General features: G+C 43.4%; 4 protein-coding genes across 4 annotated transcripts; 2 read left to right on the forward strand and 2 right to left on the reverse strand.

Annotated features, from left to right (window-relative positions):
* Window positions 1-961: 961 nt before the first annotated feature.
* EAE98_004616 (uncharacterized protein) lies at window positions 962-4,423 on the reverse strand. The gene is made up of 3 exons (XM_038952236.1): window positions 3,874-4,423; window positions 3,328-3,744; window positions 962-3,091 (listed from the first exon to the last, which is right to left on the reverse strand). Exons 2-3 carry the CDS (start codon window positions 3,608-3,610, stop codon window positions 1,356-1,358), a joined length of 2,019 nt encoding a protein of 672 aa, XP_038811772.1. The 5' UTR covers window positions 3,611-3,744; window positions 3,874-4,423; the 3' UTR covers window positions 962-1,355.
* Window positions 4,424-5,037: 614 nt separating this feature from the next.
* On the forward strand, window positions 5,038-10,046 carry EAE98_004617 (uncharacterized protein). Its single transcript, XM_038952237.1, has 3 exons — window positions 5,038-6,281; window positions 6,328-7,517; window positions 7,563-10,046. The coding sequence occupies exons 1-3, from the start codon at window positions 5,541-5,543 to the stop codon at window positions 9,136-9,138; spliced, it is 3,507 nt and encodes a 1,168-aa protein (XP_038811773.1). The 5' UTR covers window positions 5,038-5,540; the 3' UTR covers window positions 9,139-10,046.
* Window positions 10,047-13,246: 3,200 nt separating this feature from the next.
* Window positions 13,247-16,784, forward strand: EAE98_004618 (uncharacterized protein). Its single transcript, XM_038952238.1, has 5 exons — window positions 13,247-13,823; window positions 13,937-14,186; window positions 14,326-14,463; window positions 14,520-14,533; window positions 14,583-16,784. The coding sequence occupies exons 2-5, from the start codon at window positions 14,154-14,156 to the stop codon at window positions 16,717-16,719; spliced, it is 2,322 nt and encodes a 773-aa protein (XP_038811774.1). The 5' UTR covers window positions 13,247-13,823; window positions 13,937-14,153; the 3' UTR covers window positions 16,720-16,784.
* Window positions 16,785-17,284: 500 nt separating this feature from the next.
* EAE98_004619 (uncharacterized protein) lies at window positions 17,285-18,548 on the reverse strand. Its single transcript, XM_038952239.1, has 4 exons — window positions 18,454-18,548; window positions 18,231-18,290; window positions 18,003-18,113; window positions 17,285-17,755 (listed from the first exon to the last, which is right to left on the reverse strand). Exons 1-4 carry the CDS (start codon window positions 18,482-18,484, stop codon window positions 17,700-17,702), a joined length of 258 nt encoding a protein of 85 aa, XP_038811775.1. The 5' UTR covers window positions 18,485-18,548; the 3' UTR covers window positions 17,285-17,699.
* Window positions 18,549-18,628: the final 80 nt, after the last annotated feature.

Genomic DNA, 18,628 nt, shown 5'->3' on the forward strand with positions numbered 1-18,628 from the left:
GCACAGAATCTTGTGCATTCGACTATCAAAACCCTTCTTAGCGAATATGAAGGAGGTATCCTATCTACTCTTTGCATGAACTTGTTTGTTTTTCCTCGGCCTACTTATTTTTCCCCCTTCGCTTCTCTTCTGATACTCGTCTCTTCGCATGACCGAACACATCATACACAGTACATTACAATTCATCACAATTCATTCACTCACTCACGTTTTCCGATTCGATTCGCGCTGATGTAATGCAGGAAGTCCAAAGGAAGTGAATGCGCAAATTCATTCACTGATTTCTTGCACATTTCCTTCTTGACTGGTTGTCTGTCTTTCTAAATCCTGTCTGCTATCTTTATCTTATCTCCATCTCTATCTCTCTCTCGTTTTGTAACGTTGGGTTAAAGTATCAAATATCATAGCCCCAATAAAGTCCACGGGCGCAAAAGCATCCGAAGATGAGCGATGGGAATGAAAGGAGAATATAAGGGGATTGTGTATTAATTGGAAGTGTAGGGTTTAACTTAATAGACGAAAAAGTAAATCGGATGGATATATCGTGGAGAAGAATAAGAGGATGGGATGAGATAGGAAGAGACGAGGAGAGAAAAGACAAGGAGAGATATGCATGACATACCTCCTACCTGCATACATACTCTTCGAGCATCAAAAAACATCATACGAGAAATAAATACACGCAATTAGATAAACATGCAGATTGCCAATGCGGCGTCGGCTGTCTCCTTGGTATACGACTTCCTTTCTCTATTTATGGTATCCGTCAGTCATTCAAAGGTTTACTTATCCCTTCTCCTCCCCCTTCTAGTTCCTCGCTCCTGAAAGTTCCACTTGAATCCACACTTTGCACTCTTATTCTTTCGTTTTAATACCTATGCGTCTTCAAGCTCTCGAATACCTACGACTTCATCTCACCGTGCATATGCACAGTATCAAACTAAACTCATTAAAATGCATCATCGTTTCATTTCATTTCCCTTCAAAATGGTCAGGCACTCGACTATAAATCACTGCACTCGACTATAAATCACTACCAGTCCAATCAGATTTCTAGTCAAATTCTCATTCATTCATTCGTTCATTCATTCTGTTAAAAACGCCACTTGTATCATGCCATATCTTCATCTTCCATCTCCATCTTCTTAATCCAAATCCAAATTCAAATCCAAATCCAAATCCAAATCCAAATTTAAAATTACGCATCCCATCCAACAACCTACAAATAGGAAAGATGGTGTTAACGGTGTTAACGACACGCATATCACCCTTAAAATCCCTCGCAATATACCTAGAAATTTCTCCCGCTACCCAAAAACTCAAACTTGAATCGCTAAGCCATCGCTAAAATCATGTCATGTATCATTTCTCCGTCTTCCTTCTCTCTCCTCATCATAAGGACTAATTTCTCTATTGTCCCTTCCTCTCTCATCTTCACCGATACTCTCTGATGAACTATGCTCTCCACTCGCAATCTCGGCATCCTTAATTCTAAAGCCCTCAATAATTTCCGCCAGCCTTGCACCTTCTTCCTTGCCCCTTTCTACATTAACAAAATAGATCAATGGAGCGGGCAATCCAACTAGAACCGCTAAAAACCAAAAGGCAGGTCTAATTTCCCCCGTTCCATCGACAATTGCTCCAACAATTGCGGGACCAAACACACTAGATCCTTTATCTGTAATAGCGTACAGAGCATAGAATGCTGCTTCGGATCCCGGGGGAATGAGTTCACCAAAGAGGGAGCGACAATAACTACTCAAGCCACCGAGGACAAACCCGTAAATGAATCCGAGAGGATACATTTCCCAAGGTTGTTGGAGACCGATGACGTTCCATCGTTTGACAATGGGGAGAAACCCCAAGAGACCGTACAAGGGGATCAACTCGAATATGCATATGCATGCGAGGATCGTTTGATGGGGTTTCAGTTTGAGAGCGCGGGAAATAGCCGCCCAGGAGAATGCACCTAGGACGCCTGCTGTAGTCGCGATGACATTAATGAGACCAAGTGCTTCGGGTGCCATGCGAAGTTGGGTTTTAGCATAGAGAACTGCTGTCCCTGAAACAGTTGCAATGGCATCGGAGAGGAGGAACCACGCTGCCAAGAAAAGTGTTATATCTTTCAATCGTCGGGCGAGTTTTACGGTGCGGAAGAGAGATGACCAAGCGTAGATAGTATAAGCCCACCAACTTCTTGAACCCTTTGAATTCCCATTACCCGTGGGTGGCAATGGTGGTCCTGGTCTAGGTCGAAGCCATAATGCGGCAGGAATCGTGAACAGGAACCACCATAATCCTATGAAAAATAATACGAGTCGCAGGGAGAAAGTTGTACCTTTGAGCAACCATATAATGATAATGGATACGCATTGGAGAAAGAGACCGGCACTATAGCCGATTCCTATACCAGTCGAAGAAATTTGGGTAGACAATTGAAGCTCAATCGAAGTGTAATTCGTAGATGGCGGTAAAGGTTCCGTTACGTCAGGAGCTTCCGAAGGGGCCCTATTGTGTGATAGGAGTGCACTTCTTTCATCATATACCTCAGGCTCAGGCTCACTCAGGGAGTGTTCTGGAGGATATTCATCGACAAAACTAGGATGCAACTCTGGTGAAAAGTCCGGCGTGCCATATTGAGTCTTCGGATGATGTCGAACAAGTAGGGGGAGGAATGAATTTAACAGCACAAAACTTGCCCCAAAGCAGGTATTTGATATAATTGCCCAGAGAGCCCCTAACAAGTAAACTTTCGGGACAACTGTTAGAAACAACATAGTCGTTATAGATCCGGCGAATGCAAACAATAACAGCAGTCGTTTACGATAATTCCCATGATCTGCAGCACAGCTAATCGAAACTACCAATATCGCCTGGAAGAGAACACTGAGAGAGAAGCTATACATAGCAAAACTAGCAGTATTTATCTGTAGTCCGCCAAGATAAATCACACATTGTGAATCTTTTGCATTTCCTGGATGTAAACCGGGTGGTAGATGTGTAGAGCTCGAACCGCATGGTTGTGTTGGATCTGAAAGTAGGACTCCATTCTCTCTTGCCAATTGTTCCAAAGTAATCGGGATGAAGGATCCTGAAACATATCTGTTAGCCTCGGGAAATCCGGTTTATAATAAGCTTAAAACCTAAACTTTTGTAATGAAATTCGAATATTTGAAGGTACAATGCCGTCATTGATGAGTTCAAAAGGCAAGGCTGACAATGCTGCCCCCTTAACCTCGATGGATAGGTCTCATCGAATTGCAAACAACTTGGCCATTTTGCTTCAAAAACCCAGGTGCAAGATCAAAGAAAATACCTCAGACGTACCAATACCACAAATGACGAAAACCTCTGCAGCAAATCCGTAGGCGTACCATCCCGACAACTCTTTCCGACTCGTCAATCGTGTATCCTCACCCGCATACTGGGCAGGAACATCTCTATGTGCAGAACCAATATCGGGGCCCATACTATCGTGATCAGCGGAACTCGATCTCTCGTCATCTGCTTCAAAAGATGAAGAATAAGATCTGTAGGATATTTTTGTACTATTTGAAGGAGCGCGTTCTGGTTCGGGGCGAAGCTGGGGTTCGCTGATGCGAGGGACCATTGCGCGCTGGATAAGGTAATTTGGGGGACCAGTTAATAGCGATAGGCGTTTAGAACATCATGCTAACCGGACTAATATCTGAAATGTTTGAGATGATTTTGAACATCTTCCTTTGTTTAAAGGAAAACTAGGTACTGGAAATGATGAAATGAATAAAAGTTAGCAAATAATGTAATGTATGAACAAGAGAGAGAGAGAGAGAGAGAGAGAAAAAAAGCATGAGAAGAACAGAAGAAAGATTTTTATTCCAAGAATCTTCTTACCTACTTACATACATACATACACATATATACATACATATATGATGCATTAATGAAAATGGAGGTGAAGGTAAAATAAAGGAAAAGGTTAGCTATTCATAATAAGATGATACCCGTACCGCACATCTCTCGAGACCAGCACAAGTGACGAGATAGACGCTTTAACCTGGGTGGAAATAAAACAGGGGCATTCGGCATTTGAGCAGAGCACCACTTTTCAACATCTTTTGAATCAAGTGAGCTCATATGAATGGAGCGGCGAAGGAGAAGAGGGAGGGGAGGACAAGGAAAGGAAAGAGAGGTGTAAAGTTGTAGGTGGGAGAGGGAGAGAAGAGGGAGAGAAAAGGGAGAGGAAGAGGAAGAGGAAAAAGAGAGGAGGATGGAAGGAAAATAGAGAGAGAGAGTATGAGAGTATGAGAGTATGAGAATATGAGAATATGAGAATATGAGAATATGAGAGTATAAGAGTATAAGAATAAGGAATGACGACTGCCCACCCATCTATCTAAAGACCTCTGGGATACCTAGGTACCTACCATATTTGCTTGACCAGTTGAATACACAACCGTATCTTAAAGATTGTCTTCTCATTCATCATGAATAGCTGTTGTCATTTGTGACATGCAAACAAGACAAGAAGGGTAAAGAAGGTTCAAGACAACGAATGATTTTTTGGATTTGTATATATTTATATATTTATATGGAGTAAAAGTAACAGCAACAGCAACAGCAACAGCAACAGCAACAGCAACAGCAACAGCAAACCGAAGAGAAGCAAAGCAGCACATCCGTAATTACGACCAGGTACGGTACCCAGGACTCTCTCCTGACACCACACCCACTGCACCAGAAAGACTTCCACCTCCAGCTTCCAAGGCTTTCTTATCGTTTATCTTTTCTCGCCCTCTCTGCCCTTCCCTCCCCTTCCCTTCCCTCAAAGCTTTTCTTTCTTCCCTTCCCTTCCCTCCTCTCGACCAATCATTGCCCTTCCCTTCCCTCTCACCCAGAACACCGGTAATCTACCGATCAGAACAGTACCTAATCGATGATCACATGACTTGGATATCGGCTTTCCAGTTTAATTCACGAGTGCCCAACTTGGTCTAGTCGATCCCGTCCGCAATTCCAGGCAAGCCAGCCGGATTGTTTGATTGTTTCTTTGATTTCATACAGTGGATTGAAGGGGACGATTGATTTTAAAGAAAATTAAAGACTTCTTATTCAACCACAAATAATCCTCCTCAGAATCCTTCTTCAAAATCAGTCGCATATCAAAACATCATCCATTCGACCCTTCCAAATTACTAAGATTCCAACAAAACTCGAGTCGTACCCATAAAAGAGACCCAGCCATCCTTTCATGCAAGGTCGCGCTGTGCGTTTCCAACCCTACAAAGAGCTATCGATAATTGTCACCACATCTAAGATACTGAATTCGAGCTTCGACGGCTAGGAAGAGCTCGTAAGGCTTATTGCGCACATGTTCCTAGATTCCCCGAGGTAGCGCATGCGACTTTGCTCCTACGGCCCCTCTCCAAAGTCCCGAATATTCAAATCCTGTGTCGACAGCCAAGATAGAGCCGATAAATCGTATAAAGGTCGAAGAGGGGGCTGCTGTCGGCGTACCGCAAGGAGGAGGAGGTCTGGTAGGTCAGCAAGGGCGAGATAATATGCCCGGCGTCATCATGGACAGTGCGAGTAGGAACGGGTCGCATACCAACCACGACAGAGATCGACAGTTCAACGGTTCCAATGGTGAAGCAAAGGCTTCCGAGAAGGGACGAGATAAAAGTCAGGCACGATCTGAGCCTCAACAGAGTATGACGCCGATCAGTCCAGCGGTTCGTAATGGGATAAATGGCAACTCTACGGATGGCCCAGCGCACCAACAGAACTCCGGAGGGGAACCAATTCCAAAGGACATTCTCGATCGTATACACGACCTTCCACCTGAAGTCGAACATATCACATCGAACTTCTTACCTCTAACAGAACTGCTGAATCGATTAGCACAATCTACGCATAACGACTTGAGGCAGGAGATCATGAAGTTGGCGAATATGCCAATACCCCAGTCAGCGATCAATACGAGCTCGCCCCATATCACCAAAGAAGATGATACCTCCAACGATAATGTGAACAAGAAGGTAAGCTTGCTCAATTTTGCCCAAACTCAACATAGTCGTTGGGTCAAGCAACTGGTTCTACTAAATTGGAGTCGAAACGCCGAAGAAGTGAGCAAAATCATCGACTTGAACATCCATTTATGCCAGAAACGAGGATTATACCAGTATATCCTACACCATATGAGTGAAGTCAAAAGGAAGCTATGCGACGTTGATTCACCTAGGCCCGATTTAAAAACTGCAGTAGAAGTTTTGTCAACTGGGAAAGCCAATTGGATGCCAGACGTAAGTCTCTTGCTCAGGTTTTGGGATTGTTCCTAACATTTACTAGCTTGGATACATTGCGCCACCTCCAATGACTCCCAAAGAGATACTCAAATCCCTGGAAAAGCTCAATACTTTACTATCCATCCGTTTGAATCTGCACGAGTACGACAAAATCCCCTTACAATTTAAGAACTATACGATAAAGTCTGGTCGCGTGACCTTCAAAGTAGCCGGCGAGTTTGAAATCGACTTGACAGTTGCAGATGAGAACCAGGAGTTGCAGTTCTGGTTCATTGACTTTCGATTTTTATTTTCCCCCTCTCTTAGCGAATTACCACCCCGGCATCAATATCACATAGAGAGTAAAGTCAATGCAGCACTAGAAAAAGATGGCTTGTCTGGCTGTTATAGTTATCTACATGAAATGGTGTTAACTCATAAGATCAGCGAATTTAGGAGACAAGCAATTGAACTTTCTAGAAGTACTTGGGTTGATGGGGTTAAAGTTGAGCCACTTCATCGCGCCTTATGCATCCAATATTGGTTGGATAGATACAAGAAAAATGGACCACGAAGTTGGATTATTCTGGGAGTTCACAGTGGACGGAGGAAGGATGGGTACCATGATCCTAAAACGACAAGCCGACTCTCTATAAGATGGTTTCGAGATTCAAAAGAAGTCAAAGATGTGGACATTCCATTCGACACGGTCAACATCTCGGCTGAACAACTCTTGAAGACTGTTATTGCAATGCACGTCAATCACATCTTGGGTTCAACACACAGCAAATTGGCCGCCGAACCTATCTTTGCGAATCGCGAGGCATCCTTGTCACTACACACATCTAAGACTGAGCCAAAGGAGTCTGTACTCGGTGTGCAATTGACGGAGAAACAGCATGTATCAATCACTATAGAACCGGTCACGGGAATCTTTATCTTCAGTCCAGCCTCTCGAATAATAACCTCGTCACAGAATAAGCTCAACAGCCTGGATCGCGATCCTGCAATGGACGCGCATTTCAACATCGAGAATCTTCGATGTTTAGCCATTTCGGAAGAGCTCACTATCCTTGGCACTAGTGTTGGATGGAGAAGGGCTGAAAATCCCGGGATATCTAGAGAAGACCTGAAACGCAAAATTCCGAAAGACACAAAGCAAATCACCTGGTTTAGGAGACCTGGATGGCAAGAGGATTGGCTTGTTGCTGTTACGCTGGGTATGAGTGGAGAAAGTTGGTGGTTGTTTCAAATGTATGTATCTTCAAGGGCCTATAATTTTCATACTAATAAGGATAGATCCAAACAATCGACGGGCGTTAAAGTCTTAACCTCTATCCACATACCCATTAAAGCCGTCTCACCAACGCCCTCTTACGTATTTATGTCTACGCTACACATTTTTGCAGGAGGTCTCATATCACAATATACTAATCTCAAAGCTCTGCATGATAGGCGCATTCGTCATACTGTCCGACAGTCTGGTCTACCTTCACCCGTCAAACTTCCTTCAATTTGGATACATATTCCTGGACTATTCCAAGCCAGGGCAAAACCAACAGCGCATAAAACGTGGGCTACAGATTTCCTCAAGCTTAATTTTCAGGGGCTGGAGCCAATTTCAAATCTTCCATCTCAGTCACCGATTGATGATTCGCAGGCTATTGTCCCTAAGCCTGAGCAGAAGACAGTACTGGTCACGGTTGTACGCATGGCAGTACCTATTCCAGCTCTTGCGGTCTTGAACGAAAAGATAGATAAAGATATTGCCTTTCAACCTAAAACAGGAGAGATTGCTTTTAGATTGCGGTCTCAAGTTGGCGAGTCGATAATTCCCGCCCTGACAGAGCGGTTATTCCAGATTGAACGTCTTATCTCTTGTACTGCTGTGCTTCGTAAGCATGAAAATGTTATTAAATGCGATAGGATTTCACTACAAGAAATTGCATTTTCGTATGGGATGCCACCAGTAGCTCAAACAGAATTGGTCACTAGCGCAGACAGGACAACGCCTCTTTCATATAAAGCAGTGGTCAGCTTAGGATTAGTTGAAGGCAAAATGAAACTTACGTTGGAGATGGGTAACCCTCACATACGTGTTTTGGATTCTTTGGACAAAGTCTTGAATATTGCAAAGAGTGGATTCGATGCTGTTGCGACTCTTCTTCCACAAACTCTATATTCTTTGCGGGCTTTTGAAACAATAGAAAATGCCTGGGGCCCTCTTCATGACAAAGGCGAAGTATTCGTGTTCGTCAGGGCTTTTGAGTGGTTCAGACTACGTTATGTTCTCAAGCCAAGCGCTCCCGATATGCCTCCACGAACAGTCTCATTTGAAATCAAAATGTGCCATCGCAAGCAAAAACCATGGTGGCTTGTCCGTCGTACAGAAAAGACTGATAAGGGGGTAAGAGGGGACGCAGTTCCGGATGATGAAATTGATCTCCGTTTGAAGTCAGTGTGGGATTCCCGAGGAGATGATGACTGGAAGGGCATGCGTACTAGCGCAGTTGGCCGTAATCGTGGCATTGAAACCTGTCTCGAAAAAATTGATGCAGTGATGCGAGATCTCTCTCCAGAAGACCTTGCAGTTCAACCATCGCAACAGTCGCAAACGAACACGCAATTACAAGCTGTAGGGCCACAAGGACAACCACCTTCGCACCTCCAGCAGCAAAGACAATTACAATTGCCCACGCCAGCAAACTCTCAGAATCATCCACAAAGTCAAGGAAGTAGCCAAGGACAACAACGGATGCCAACTCCTAATATGAACATGAATCTAAATATGAATCAGAACATGTTGAAGAGAAAATCTTCCGGTCAAGCCATGAACCCTAGGGCGGTTAAAAGAGAAGTGGTAGAAATCGATTAGTAAATTTTGCTTAGGACAAATGAGATGGGGCAATGATATAAATGGTTTTCAAGCATGCATGCATAGGCGCACGAACTCGAATGAGAGATAATTACGTTATGGGAAGATACGAATATGCCTTTTTTATATTTCTTTTTCATCTTGTTACAATACAACATTATATGAGGGGTGGTGGCAGGCTGGAGGCGACATTCACTTTGCATGGCGTTAGACCTCCCCTCTTTCCTTTTATAATTTGGGGGCGGAGGCGGATAAGAAGCGGAGAAGTTGGAGCGCGGAGGGCAACGCAAGCTGTAAAAAGAAAACTTTATTGATGAAGCTGGGTGGCATGGCGTTTAGTCGGGGGCCGACTTTTTTTTTTGCTTTTCCGAGGATCTTTCCAGATTTTCTCTCGGAGCGGGATGGCGGTGCATTGGATGGGGATTAGTGGTTTTAATGCGAGCCTTTTGCTCTTCTTCGTTGGTTCATGCACTTGTCTTTACTATAGGGGCGGAGGTGAAGAGGGTGGATGAAGAAGCGGGTTTGGGATGGAAAACAAAATGGGAGAGAGTGGTTTGTGTGTACAGGATGGGGATATAAAATGGGGAGGCGGAGAGAGAAACATGATAAATACGATAGGTGAATGGATGGAAATGATAGGGAAAGGGAGGCTTAAGCGATGTTTTTTGGGAGAATATGAGAAGGGGGGAGGGGGATAGGACAGGTATGAATGTGAAATAGATGATGCATTCATGCTTGTATGTATGTATGCAAGACTTCACTAGCAGTAGTGGGCAGTCAGATAACGTTAATATTAACGTTGGTTTGATATTGTTATCTTGTAATGGCGTAGATTGTGAACGCAAAAAGAGAGGTTGTAGGTATGTGTGTATTATACTGGTTAAAATATCAATTCGCCCTCTGAAAACTCAAGTCGAGAAGAAAATGGTTAATTTAGATAAACCCCTTTCTTTTGATTGTTCGATTATTGCAGCTGCTTGTAGGGGATGAAGATTTCGAATATGGTTAGGCAGGATATTGTATATAAACGTCGAGTATTATTTAAATACCTGTTGTGATCTAGCTGAGGTGATTACAAAATACCTCGATAGATAGATATATGGGTATAAAGTTGTATGTACCTACCTAGATGTACGAGGATAAAAGATCTGGGATATTGGTAGATAGTAGGTAGATATGTATTAATATGTATATATTAATACTACCTACCCACCTCACTATCTTATGATATATTTTTCTGGGGATTCCATTTCGATTTCGATTTCGATTTCCATGGTGTGTTTGTGGCTCAATACAGAACAGAATACAATGTGAGGCTACAAAAATTGATGTTTGTTATGATGGAAAAGTAAATGAGTAAGTACCTCATACCTATCTACCTAGATTCCTAGATATCTAGATATCTAGTGCACAACATTCCTTCCTTCCCTTCTCAGAAACAGATAACCATCATCCATCCACTATCTATCGGCTATGGAGCAAGATAGCATTTCTTCAGAACTACAGTACTCACACATCTACCTGCCTACTAACTACCTACCTACATAAACTTTATACATGTGCGTGTGTTGTACTTCGTATAACAACCTAGGAACCAAAGTATCGGGACTGTCAATCGCAGACTATTTGTTTACGAATGAATGACTGCTTGTTGTTTTGGCGGGATAAATGGATATTGGATATTGGATTGGATGGGTGGAAGTGTGAATTTTGAGGTGGGTGCATGTGTGGTGGTGGGGGCTAGGTGGGAATAGGAAGGAGAGCCGATGGGTGTGGTATTGCGGTGGTTGGTTTGGAGGGTTTGGATGGGTAAATGGATGGGTGGATGAGTGAGTGGATGGGTGGATGAGTGAGTGGAAGGGGGGAAGGGGGTGGGTTTTTTGGTACCGAGGATACTGATGTATGTGTGAGTGAGTGAGTGAGCGAGGGTGAGTGAGTGAATAATGATTGAATCGAGCTGCTTTGTTGGGTGTTTTTCATGCTTGTTTCTTGGGGTGTGAGTGGGTGTTGTATGATGGTGTTTTGTGCCAAGCAATTGTGGTTTCTTGAAGAGTATTTGGTTGTGCAATGTAGTGAGTGGTGCGAGGAGAATTGTGGATAAGTACTTCGAGTCATACTCTGTATGTACTCGTGTGATTTGTTGAACAAAATCGGTGAGAAGATGGAATGTTTTACATGAAGGAGTACGAGTAGAATACCCGAGGAACTAGGGGGTTGTTAATGGGGAAGCGGGTAGCGTCCGACTTTAGAACTTGTTGATAGTCGGATTATTTTCAAGACGGAAGAAGAACAATGTCGGAATGAATGATGAAAGGTTTTCGAAATTTGACTTGACGTTGCTGATCTTGGATGTATGGAGTTAGATAGATATGTATGATGAATGTGACGGTCGATTTGATATGCAGCGGTAGGGAACCGTTTGATAGCTGATAGTCGCTGCATAACACTTTTCTAGAAATCTTCTAGCGAGTTTCCCGAATTTCTATTGAAGGAACCTTTTGCCGAGCAGAGAAAGATGATCGTCTATTCCATACTTTGAATGTGCAATATCAAAAGTAGGTAGTCAAAGAATGCGACAAGTAAGAAATCAAATTGTACTGCATCAAAATCAGCTCGAGAAAGTCCTCCAACAGTTGGATTATCGTCGTTTCTATCCCAATCCTAATTCTTGATCATATGCCACTGTAAATATCCGGGCCGTGGAGAATTAGATGGGGTAAAGGCGATTGGATGTTGTTTTTGTCGAGCTCCGTTCTTGCATGGGAGGCTTCGTCATTGCGGATACTTGCTTGCTAGGAATAATTCAATGTTTCATTGAATAAGTACGCAAGTGTGTCTTGGAGAATTGTGAATACCTTCTCAGTTGTATCGCTGATTCTCACCATTATTCGAAACTTCAACATACCCAAATGTATAAAAATAACCCCCATCTAAATGAAACCCCGGCTTCCAAACCATTGAGTAACATTGGTTTTTTCCCGAGTGCACACACATCTTCTCATACATAAAACTTTCTTGGTGCAAGTCTACGCTCAAGATGCAGCCAATGAGAAATTTTGGACTCCAGATTTTCCCTCCAAGTCTTTCACTGGCTCGAATGGCTAGTCATTGACCCCACAGTCTGATCCCAAATGGAACCACCAGAACCTCGAAATAACGTGGTGGGAGGGGATGTGAGCGGGTGCATGACCCTGATCCTTGACTCTTCACGAGGTCTGGTTTGGAGGCAAGTTATGGACGGAGTATACAGTGTAGATGTGGTGCGGAGTGTACTCCGTTGAGAGAGAATTGATGAGTTTTAAACGAGGAAAGATGGGGATTTGGAATTTGCTGGATGGCTTGCTTGCGGAAGATAGATATCTGGGCCATTGGGGGAAAACGAGAAAAGAAGCTTTGAGAAGGAAGCCAAGTAGGTCAGTGTAAATACTGTAGGTGCTAGGTACCTTTATGCGAGCATGCGAAGGCGTATCGTATCGGTTTGGATCCTGCAGAAGCAAGAGATGCAGAAGGAATATAATTGATTGGGTGTTGAAGGGATGAGATGCATATTCATAATATTCTCTGGTGGGACGAACCCGTAGACGGATGCTCATTGTAGACTGTGGCTTTTGACTTGCATCGGGGAGTGTTGCAAAGTTGCAGCTTCCTTCGACCTTCGTTCTCACTCCTTCCTCGTCAAAGGAAGCTTGGCTTGTGGTACAGCTTAGAGGAAGGTAAATTGACACCTCAGCATCCTCCCCTTTTAATTTAAATGTGCAGGTACAATAGCATGGAAAAGAAACGGTCAATTGAGAGGAGTGTGACGGGTTAGAATGTATCAAGAAAGATATCGGATTCATTGTAATCACAATCTAAATTGCTAAACGATCGATACCTATGTATGTATACCAAATACTCGGTAGAAGCGTCTACTCAACCACGATGTAAATAGCATCTTCCTAGTAGTCTTCACCCACGTATCAAGCCAGTATTAAAGAAGAGATTCTATCAGAATAGCCCTTATTATAACGACCAGTAAGCGTTACCACCTTTGAGTTAGAGTTTGGGGTTTTACGATGCTAGTGAGTAAGTAGTTTTAGCTGATGTATTGACATTGTAAGATTACCTTGGTACTCCGTAGTTAGATATTCTACTGGATTGTGAACAATTACCTACTACCTATGGTAGATGATCAATCTGATAATTCCCAATATATCTCCTCTCTTATTAGCCTCTCCTTTCATTTCTTCCTACAATATTAATTATTAGCAGAATCAATTTATAATCTATAATTCACTTGGAAGATGACTCGGATGAGTAGAGTAGAAGCCAAAGAAGCTTAGGTCATTCAATGGTCTCTCTCTCTCTCGCGCGCGCGCCCTCCCTCCCTCCCCATCCTTCAAGCATCGAAGCATCCAAGTCCAAGCCATGACCAAGGCTCGATCAAACCAGACCTAGGAACTTCTTCATACTCCGTCCATACATCCATCCATACGTCCATCCGACAGGTACGCCTTTCTCTTTACCCCATTCAACTTAGGTATTACATTGTCTCCACTAGATTTATTTGTCAATCTTTCTTCGGATTCAGATTCAGGTTCAGGTTCAGAAGATCTACAATACACACATCTCAATTCACATATACTCTTTTCTATCCTTTGATCTTGGGATCTTTTGATCACATTCACATATAATATCCATTATTGGTAAATTATTCCAATCAATTACCACAAATCTGACCTCCTGAAGAGACAAGGCTTCCACCCCACGTTTTACGCCTCTGATGTGCAGCATTGGTGCAAATACTCACTAGAATCAGCGAACCATCTCATCACCCTCCTTTTTAAGCTTGCTTTGCTTTCTGCAGATGAAGATCAATTCTGCCACAAATTATTCGAATTCGAATAAACCATTTGCGCATGAGTACAACTCAAAATAACCACTTCATACTTGTGGGTTTCTCTGTCGCGCCGCGCGAACCGTGAACGGTAAAGGACAAGCTCGAGAATCACCGACGAGGTCGGAATACCAGAAACATGACGTCTATAATTCGAATGCTTTCGCCTGCTGTTAGTCAATTCTTTCCTTTCGTCCTGACGGTGTGGCGGAATGATGCGGGTCTGAGATCATTACGGAGAAGTTCCGGCGCAGTCAGGGTCGAGGAGTTTCTGAATGGTATCATTTACTGACAATTGGCTTTTTGTATAGACGGACAGAAATGGAAATACAGGTCGAAAGGGTCAAGATGTAGAGCCGGAGCCCGAAATTACTCCACTGGTGAAGATGTTACAGAATGCAGGTCCCATACGGCCGGACGGAAGTGATAAATTCTTTGGTTTAGAAAATGTATGCTCTTCCTCAAATCTATTCCCAATTGCTTCATACTAACTTCTTAAAATCAGTTCGGAAATACATGGTTCGTTTTTTGAAATTGATCCTATCCCAATCATACTAACGCATCTCAGTTATGCCAATTCGATTTTACAGGCGCTATACTATTCAGTCCCGTTTAGAGAAAATGTTGTTAAATACCCACCGCATTCCCCTTCTGATACCCCCAATGGACATTTACCAAAATTAATCGTTCCAACGAGAGCTCCGCCACCAAATGGAGTGCCATTGTCGACGGCCAAACCAAAAGGCATGTCGGCTGCCGAAGCCCTCAAAAGAAGACAAGTTGTGAACTCTGGCCAGCCCGGACCTGGCGCACCGGGTACTCGACCAGAAGACAAGCCAGATTCGCCTGAATACAAGAAGAAGCATGCGATGATGGCAGGCCCGATATTAGAAATTACCACGGAACATGCGAGTTCATATGGCATGGAGGAAACGACTTTTACAGCCTTGAAGGATATATTTACGGCTATGATATCACATCCTTCTCGGACAGGTGTTGTAAGCCCCCAAAGATTCTTGGAAGTTTTCAGAAGAGATAATGAGATGTTTCGGACATCGATGCACCAAGATGCTCACGAATTTTATGGATTGATGCTTAACGCAGTTATCAATAACGTCGAAGACAATGCTCGACGCCTGAAGGAATCGCTACTTCAAGAAAAGGGAGGACTTAATGATTCAATGACAGCTGCTGTACGATCAGTTGCGGATTCCATGGGCTTGGCAAGTGGAGCGCAATCTCCAGGAACGAAATGGGTTCATGATATATTTGAGGGAAAGATGGTCTCGGAAACGAAGTGCTTGACATGCGAAACTACATCACAGCGCGATGAGACATTCCTGGACCTTTCAATTGATTTGGAGAAGAATTCTTCTGTTACATCTTGTTTGCAAAAGTTTTCGGCGGAGGAAATGCTATGCGAGAAGAATAAATTCCATTGCGATACCTGCGGTGGTTTACAGGAAGCGGAAAAACGTATGAAGATCAAAACTTTACCAAAAGTTTTAGTGCTTCACCTGAAGAGATTCAAGTGGACTGATGATTTGACCCGATTACAAAAGTTATTCTACACTGTCAACTATCCATATCATTTACGCATGTTCAACACAACTGATGATGCGGAGGATCCTGATCGACTGTATGAACTTTACGCCGTGGTTGTACATATTGGCACAAACGCCTTTCACGGACATTATGTCGCGGTAATCAAGACTGAGGATAGAGGTTGGTTACTTTTTGACGACGAGATGGTAGAACCGGTAGATAAAAGTTTTGTGCGACAATTCTTTGGGGATAAACCAGGACAAGCCTGCGCCTATGTGTTATTTTACCGAGAAACTACAGTGGAGGCAATGCGAAGAGATCAAGAAGCTGAAGGTCTCGATCTAATTGCTACCGCTTCTGAAGTGGCAGATATCTCATCGGGGCAGGTTCAACAAAACGGCACTTCTCTATCTTCCAACTCGAAACAGGTTTTAGCAACACCTAGCACGCCAATCGATGGCGACACTAATGGGTTTGGATCCCTCGACCATGCATTAACGGCGCCTCTGGTAACTTCCCCTATTTCGGGCAATCCGGTTCCAACTCGAGTTCCTTCTTCACCTCTCGATACCTTCAAGTCAAAATCTAAAGAAGAAAAGGGGCGAGAAAAGAAGGCTGAGAAAGAAGCTGAGAAAGCGGAAAAGTCTCGAAAGGCTGCTGAAAAAGCCGCTGAAAAGGCTGCTGCTAAAGAGAGAAAGGAAGCTGAAAAGGCAACCAAAGAAGCCGAGAAAGCCAATAAAGTAGCACAAGAAGCGGAAACGAAAAAGGCTATTGCTCTCAGCAAACAAACGGAAATTCAGGAAATAAAAAGACGACAATCGGAAGCTGGCATCCAAAAGGAAAATAATGGGAATGGCAGCGAGAAGAGTGATGTTAAGGGATTTGGTAGTTTAAATCTGAATAGAAGTCATAAGGGAAGTAAGAGTATGAGTAGAAAGAGTTTTGGGTTTTTAAGTAAGAATGGAGAGAAGGAAAAGGAGAAGAATGGGGAAAAGAGTGAAGAAAGTAACAGTATACCCGAATCGAGCAACAATACGGCGGTTGAAGGAACGGCGGGCCCGCAAACACCGGAGAGACATGAGAAGGTTAAAAATGCACGATTTTCGTTTGGATTGGGACGGAAGAAGAGTAATATGTGGAGTCCGACTGTGGATAATTAGGATGTATCTATCTGACATTTTTGCAGGGGATGATGAGAAGAGAGAGATCAAGGAGATGAGGGAGAGGCGCAAGGGGTCGGGGTCGGGGCTAGGTTGCTTTTCTTGATGTCGATTGAGAAATGTCGAGAAAGAAATATTTGAGTCCCATGTGAGAATTGCGATTGGGAATTGGTATGGATATTAAGTGCGGGAACATATTCGCATGGACGCATGGTTGATATTGAACTTTGTCTTATTTACACTTTTATATGCTTGCTTGCGTGTCTGCACGTATTTGTGCACGCATGCTATGGATAGGATGGCGAGCATGGGAAAGGGGGTTTTGGGTGAAATAGGAAATGGAATGGGTGGGAAAAAGAATGTGTGGATTTGTTGCCTATGATACTTGTATATTCTTTTGATCCTCATATACCTCATATACCATACCTATCTGTTATACATATACTATAAAGTTTTTGGAGAGGCGTGGGTTGGATATGTGGCTAGTCCATGTACGGTTTGTCAATAGCAGGTGGTCGAGGATTTAAAATGAGATATTGAATATCATGAAATGGAAATTATAGAGGGTGCTTGATGAAACTGTGATATCTCTTAAAATATCCCTTTCCTTCTGATCCTCGAACTCCCCCGTTTCTCCTCTAGCCTGACTAAATTCATAATTACATAAAACGCCAATCATATTCTGTTCAGTGCTGTTCTGTGGTATACGCGCTTTTGAATCCTTTCTCTCTTTTTTCTTTGACTGCCCCTATCTTGGTCGGTAAAGGGATCACTTTTTCGTCTGAGATTCTCAAGAAGTACCTTTTATTATTACACTTGATGTCCAGTACTCCATCCTCGATGCGCAATCATTTACTTTTTATTGCACTGTGTTTCCCTTGATGTCCGTCCTTCATATCCATGTCTTTAGCACGCGCATTGGGTTGTGGCGGCTTGTCTAGAATAGAATTCTGGATTTGTGAATTCGAACTCGAATTGAATCATCCTAGGGCTAATTCGTAGATGATGATTACGGAATTGATGCCTATTAGGGGGACTGTGTGGGTATGTTAGTTTTGTTTACTTGGTGATTTGTGTGTCTCTCTTCTCTTTTCTTCGTTGTCTTGGCCCTTCAAGTCCTACCCCCCTTGTATCGATCTCTCTCCTCCGCGTACTCTCCACGCAACTTCCTGCCCTTCCCTCTGCGCCCCCTCCAAATCCTGCCACACTCTGGCCCTCCCCGAATTCACAAGAGCGCAGTGTCACAACAACGAGATTGAGAGGGAAAGAAAAATAAAACATACTCCTCATGAGCGTCCTAACACTCGTCATCAAATTCACAAGTTTTGATTTGATACTCGTGTCTGCGCTGTTTCCGCCAAAGGCTGGTTCGGCAACGGAGTTGGACCATCCGACTATTTATTTAGTTAGTGGAGGGAACAGTGGCCGAGGGTCTTAGGGTAGATGAGATGGAAGTTTCAGAATGATGGGATTGGATTTGGGAATAAGGTGGAGGGAAGGGGAAAACTAACTGCGTGCGAGGAAACGATCTTCGGATAAGATTGCGACGGCATTGGTGAGAAGAACAATGACTAAAGAGGAGGAAAATACATCAGTATGTGATTGTGTATAATACGCAATGCTTCGAAGTATATTACGCATCGCATGCGCATGTGTCTAGACAAAGAGTACGGCTCTGTATATATGTATATGCGCGCGCGTCGGGGATTGATGGGGGGCAATCGGAACACATACTATAGATCAGATTTCCGAATATGAAAAACATTGTGAGGGATTTTGTGATTTGTGCTGAGGTGCGATTGTGTTGTTTGAGCTGTTATAAGTCGAGGAGGTGGTTAGATGCAGACAAGGCTGTGCAAATGAAGAGGTGAAGTTGTCCACACAAGCTCGGAATCGTGCACAGGCCAGG

The sequence above is a fragment of the Botrytis deweyae genome (genome assembly GCF_014898535.1).
Source record: "Botrytis deweyae strain B1 chromosome Unknown BDEW_008, whole genome shotgun sequence".
Classification (NCBI taxonomy): Eukaryota; Fungi; Ascomycota; class Leotiomycetes; order Helotiales; family Sclerotiniaceae; genus Botrytis; species Botrytis deweyae.

Coding starts and splice junctions, on each gene's coding strand:
- EAE98_004616 (XM_038952236.1), bottom strand. CDS start 3,610: ATGGTCCCTCGCATCAGCGAACCCCAGCTTCGCCCCGAACCAGAACGC. Junction 3,092..3,327: donor TTTCGTCATTTGTGGTATTG/GTACGTCTGAGG, acceptor GATATGTTTCAG/GATCCTTCATCCCGATTACT.
- EAE98_004617 (XM_038952237.1), top strand. CDS start 5,541: ATGCCCGGCGTCATCATGGACAGTGCGAGTAGGAACGGGTCGCATACC. Junction 6,282..6,327: donor AAGCCAATTGGATGCCAGAC/GTAAGTCTCTTG, acceptor AACATTTACTAG/CTTGGATACATTGCGCCACC. Junction 7,518..7,562: donor AGTTGGTGGTTGTTTCAAAT/GTATGTATCTTC, acceptor TAATAAGGATAG/ATCCAAACAATCGACGGGCG.
- EAE98_004618 (XM_038952238.1), top strand. CDS start 14,154: ATGACGTCTATAATTCGAATGCTTTCGCCTGCT. Junction 14,187..14,325: donor TTCGAATGCTTTCGCCTGCT/GTTAGTCAATTC, acceptor CTTTTTGTATAG/ACGGACAGAAATGGAAATAC.
- EAE98_004619 (XM_038952239.1), bottom strand. CDS start 18,484: ATGTTTTTCATATTCGGAAATCTGATCTATA. Junction 18,114..18,230: donor AGATCGTTTCCTCGCACGCA/GTTAGTTTTCCC, acceptor CTAAATAAATAG/TCGGATGGTCCAACTCCGTT. Junction 17,756..18,002: donor TGTTAGGACGCTCATGAGGA/GTATGTTTTATT, acceptor ATACCCACACAG/TCCCCCTAATAGGCATCAAT.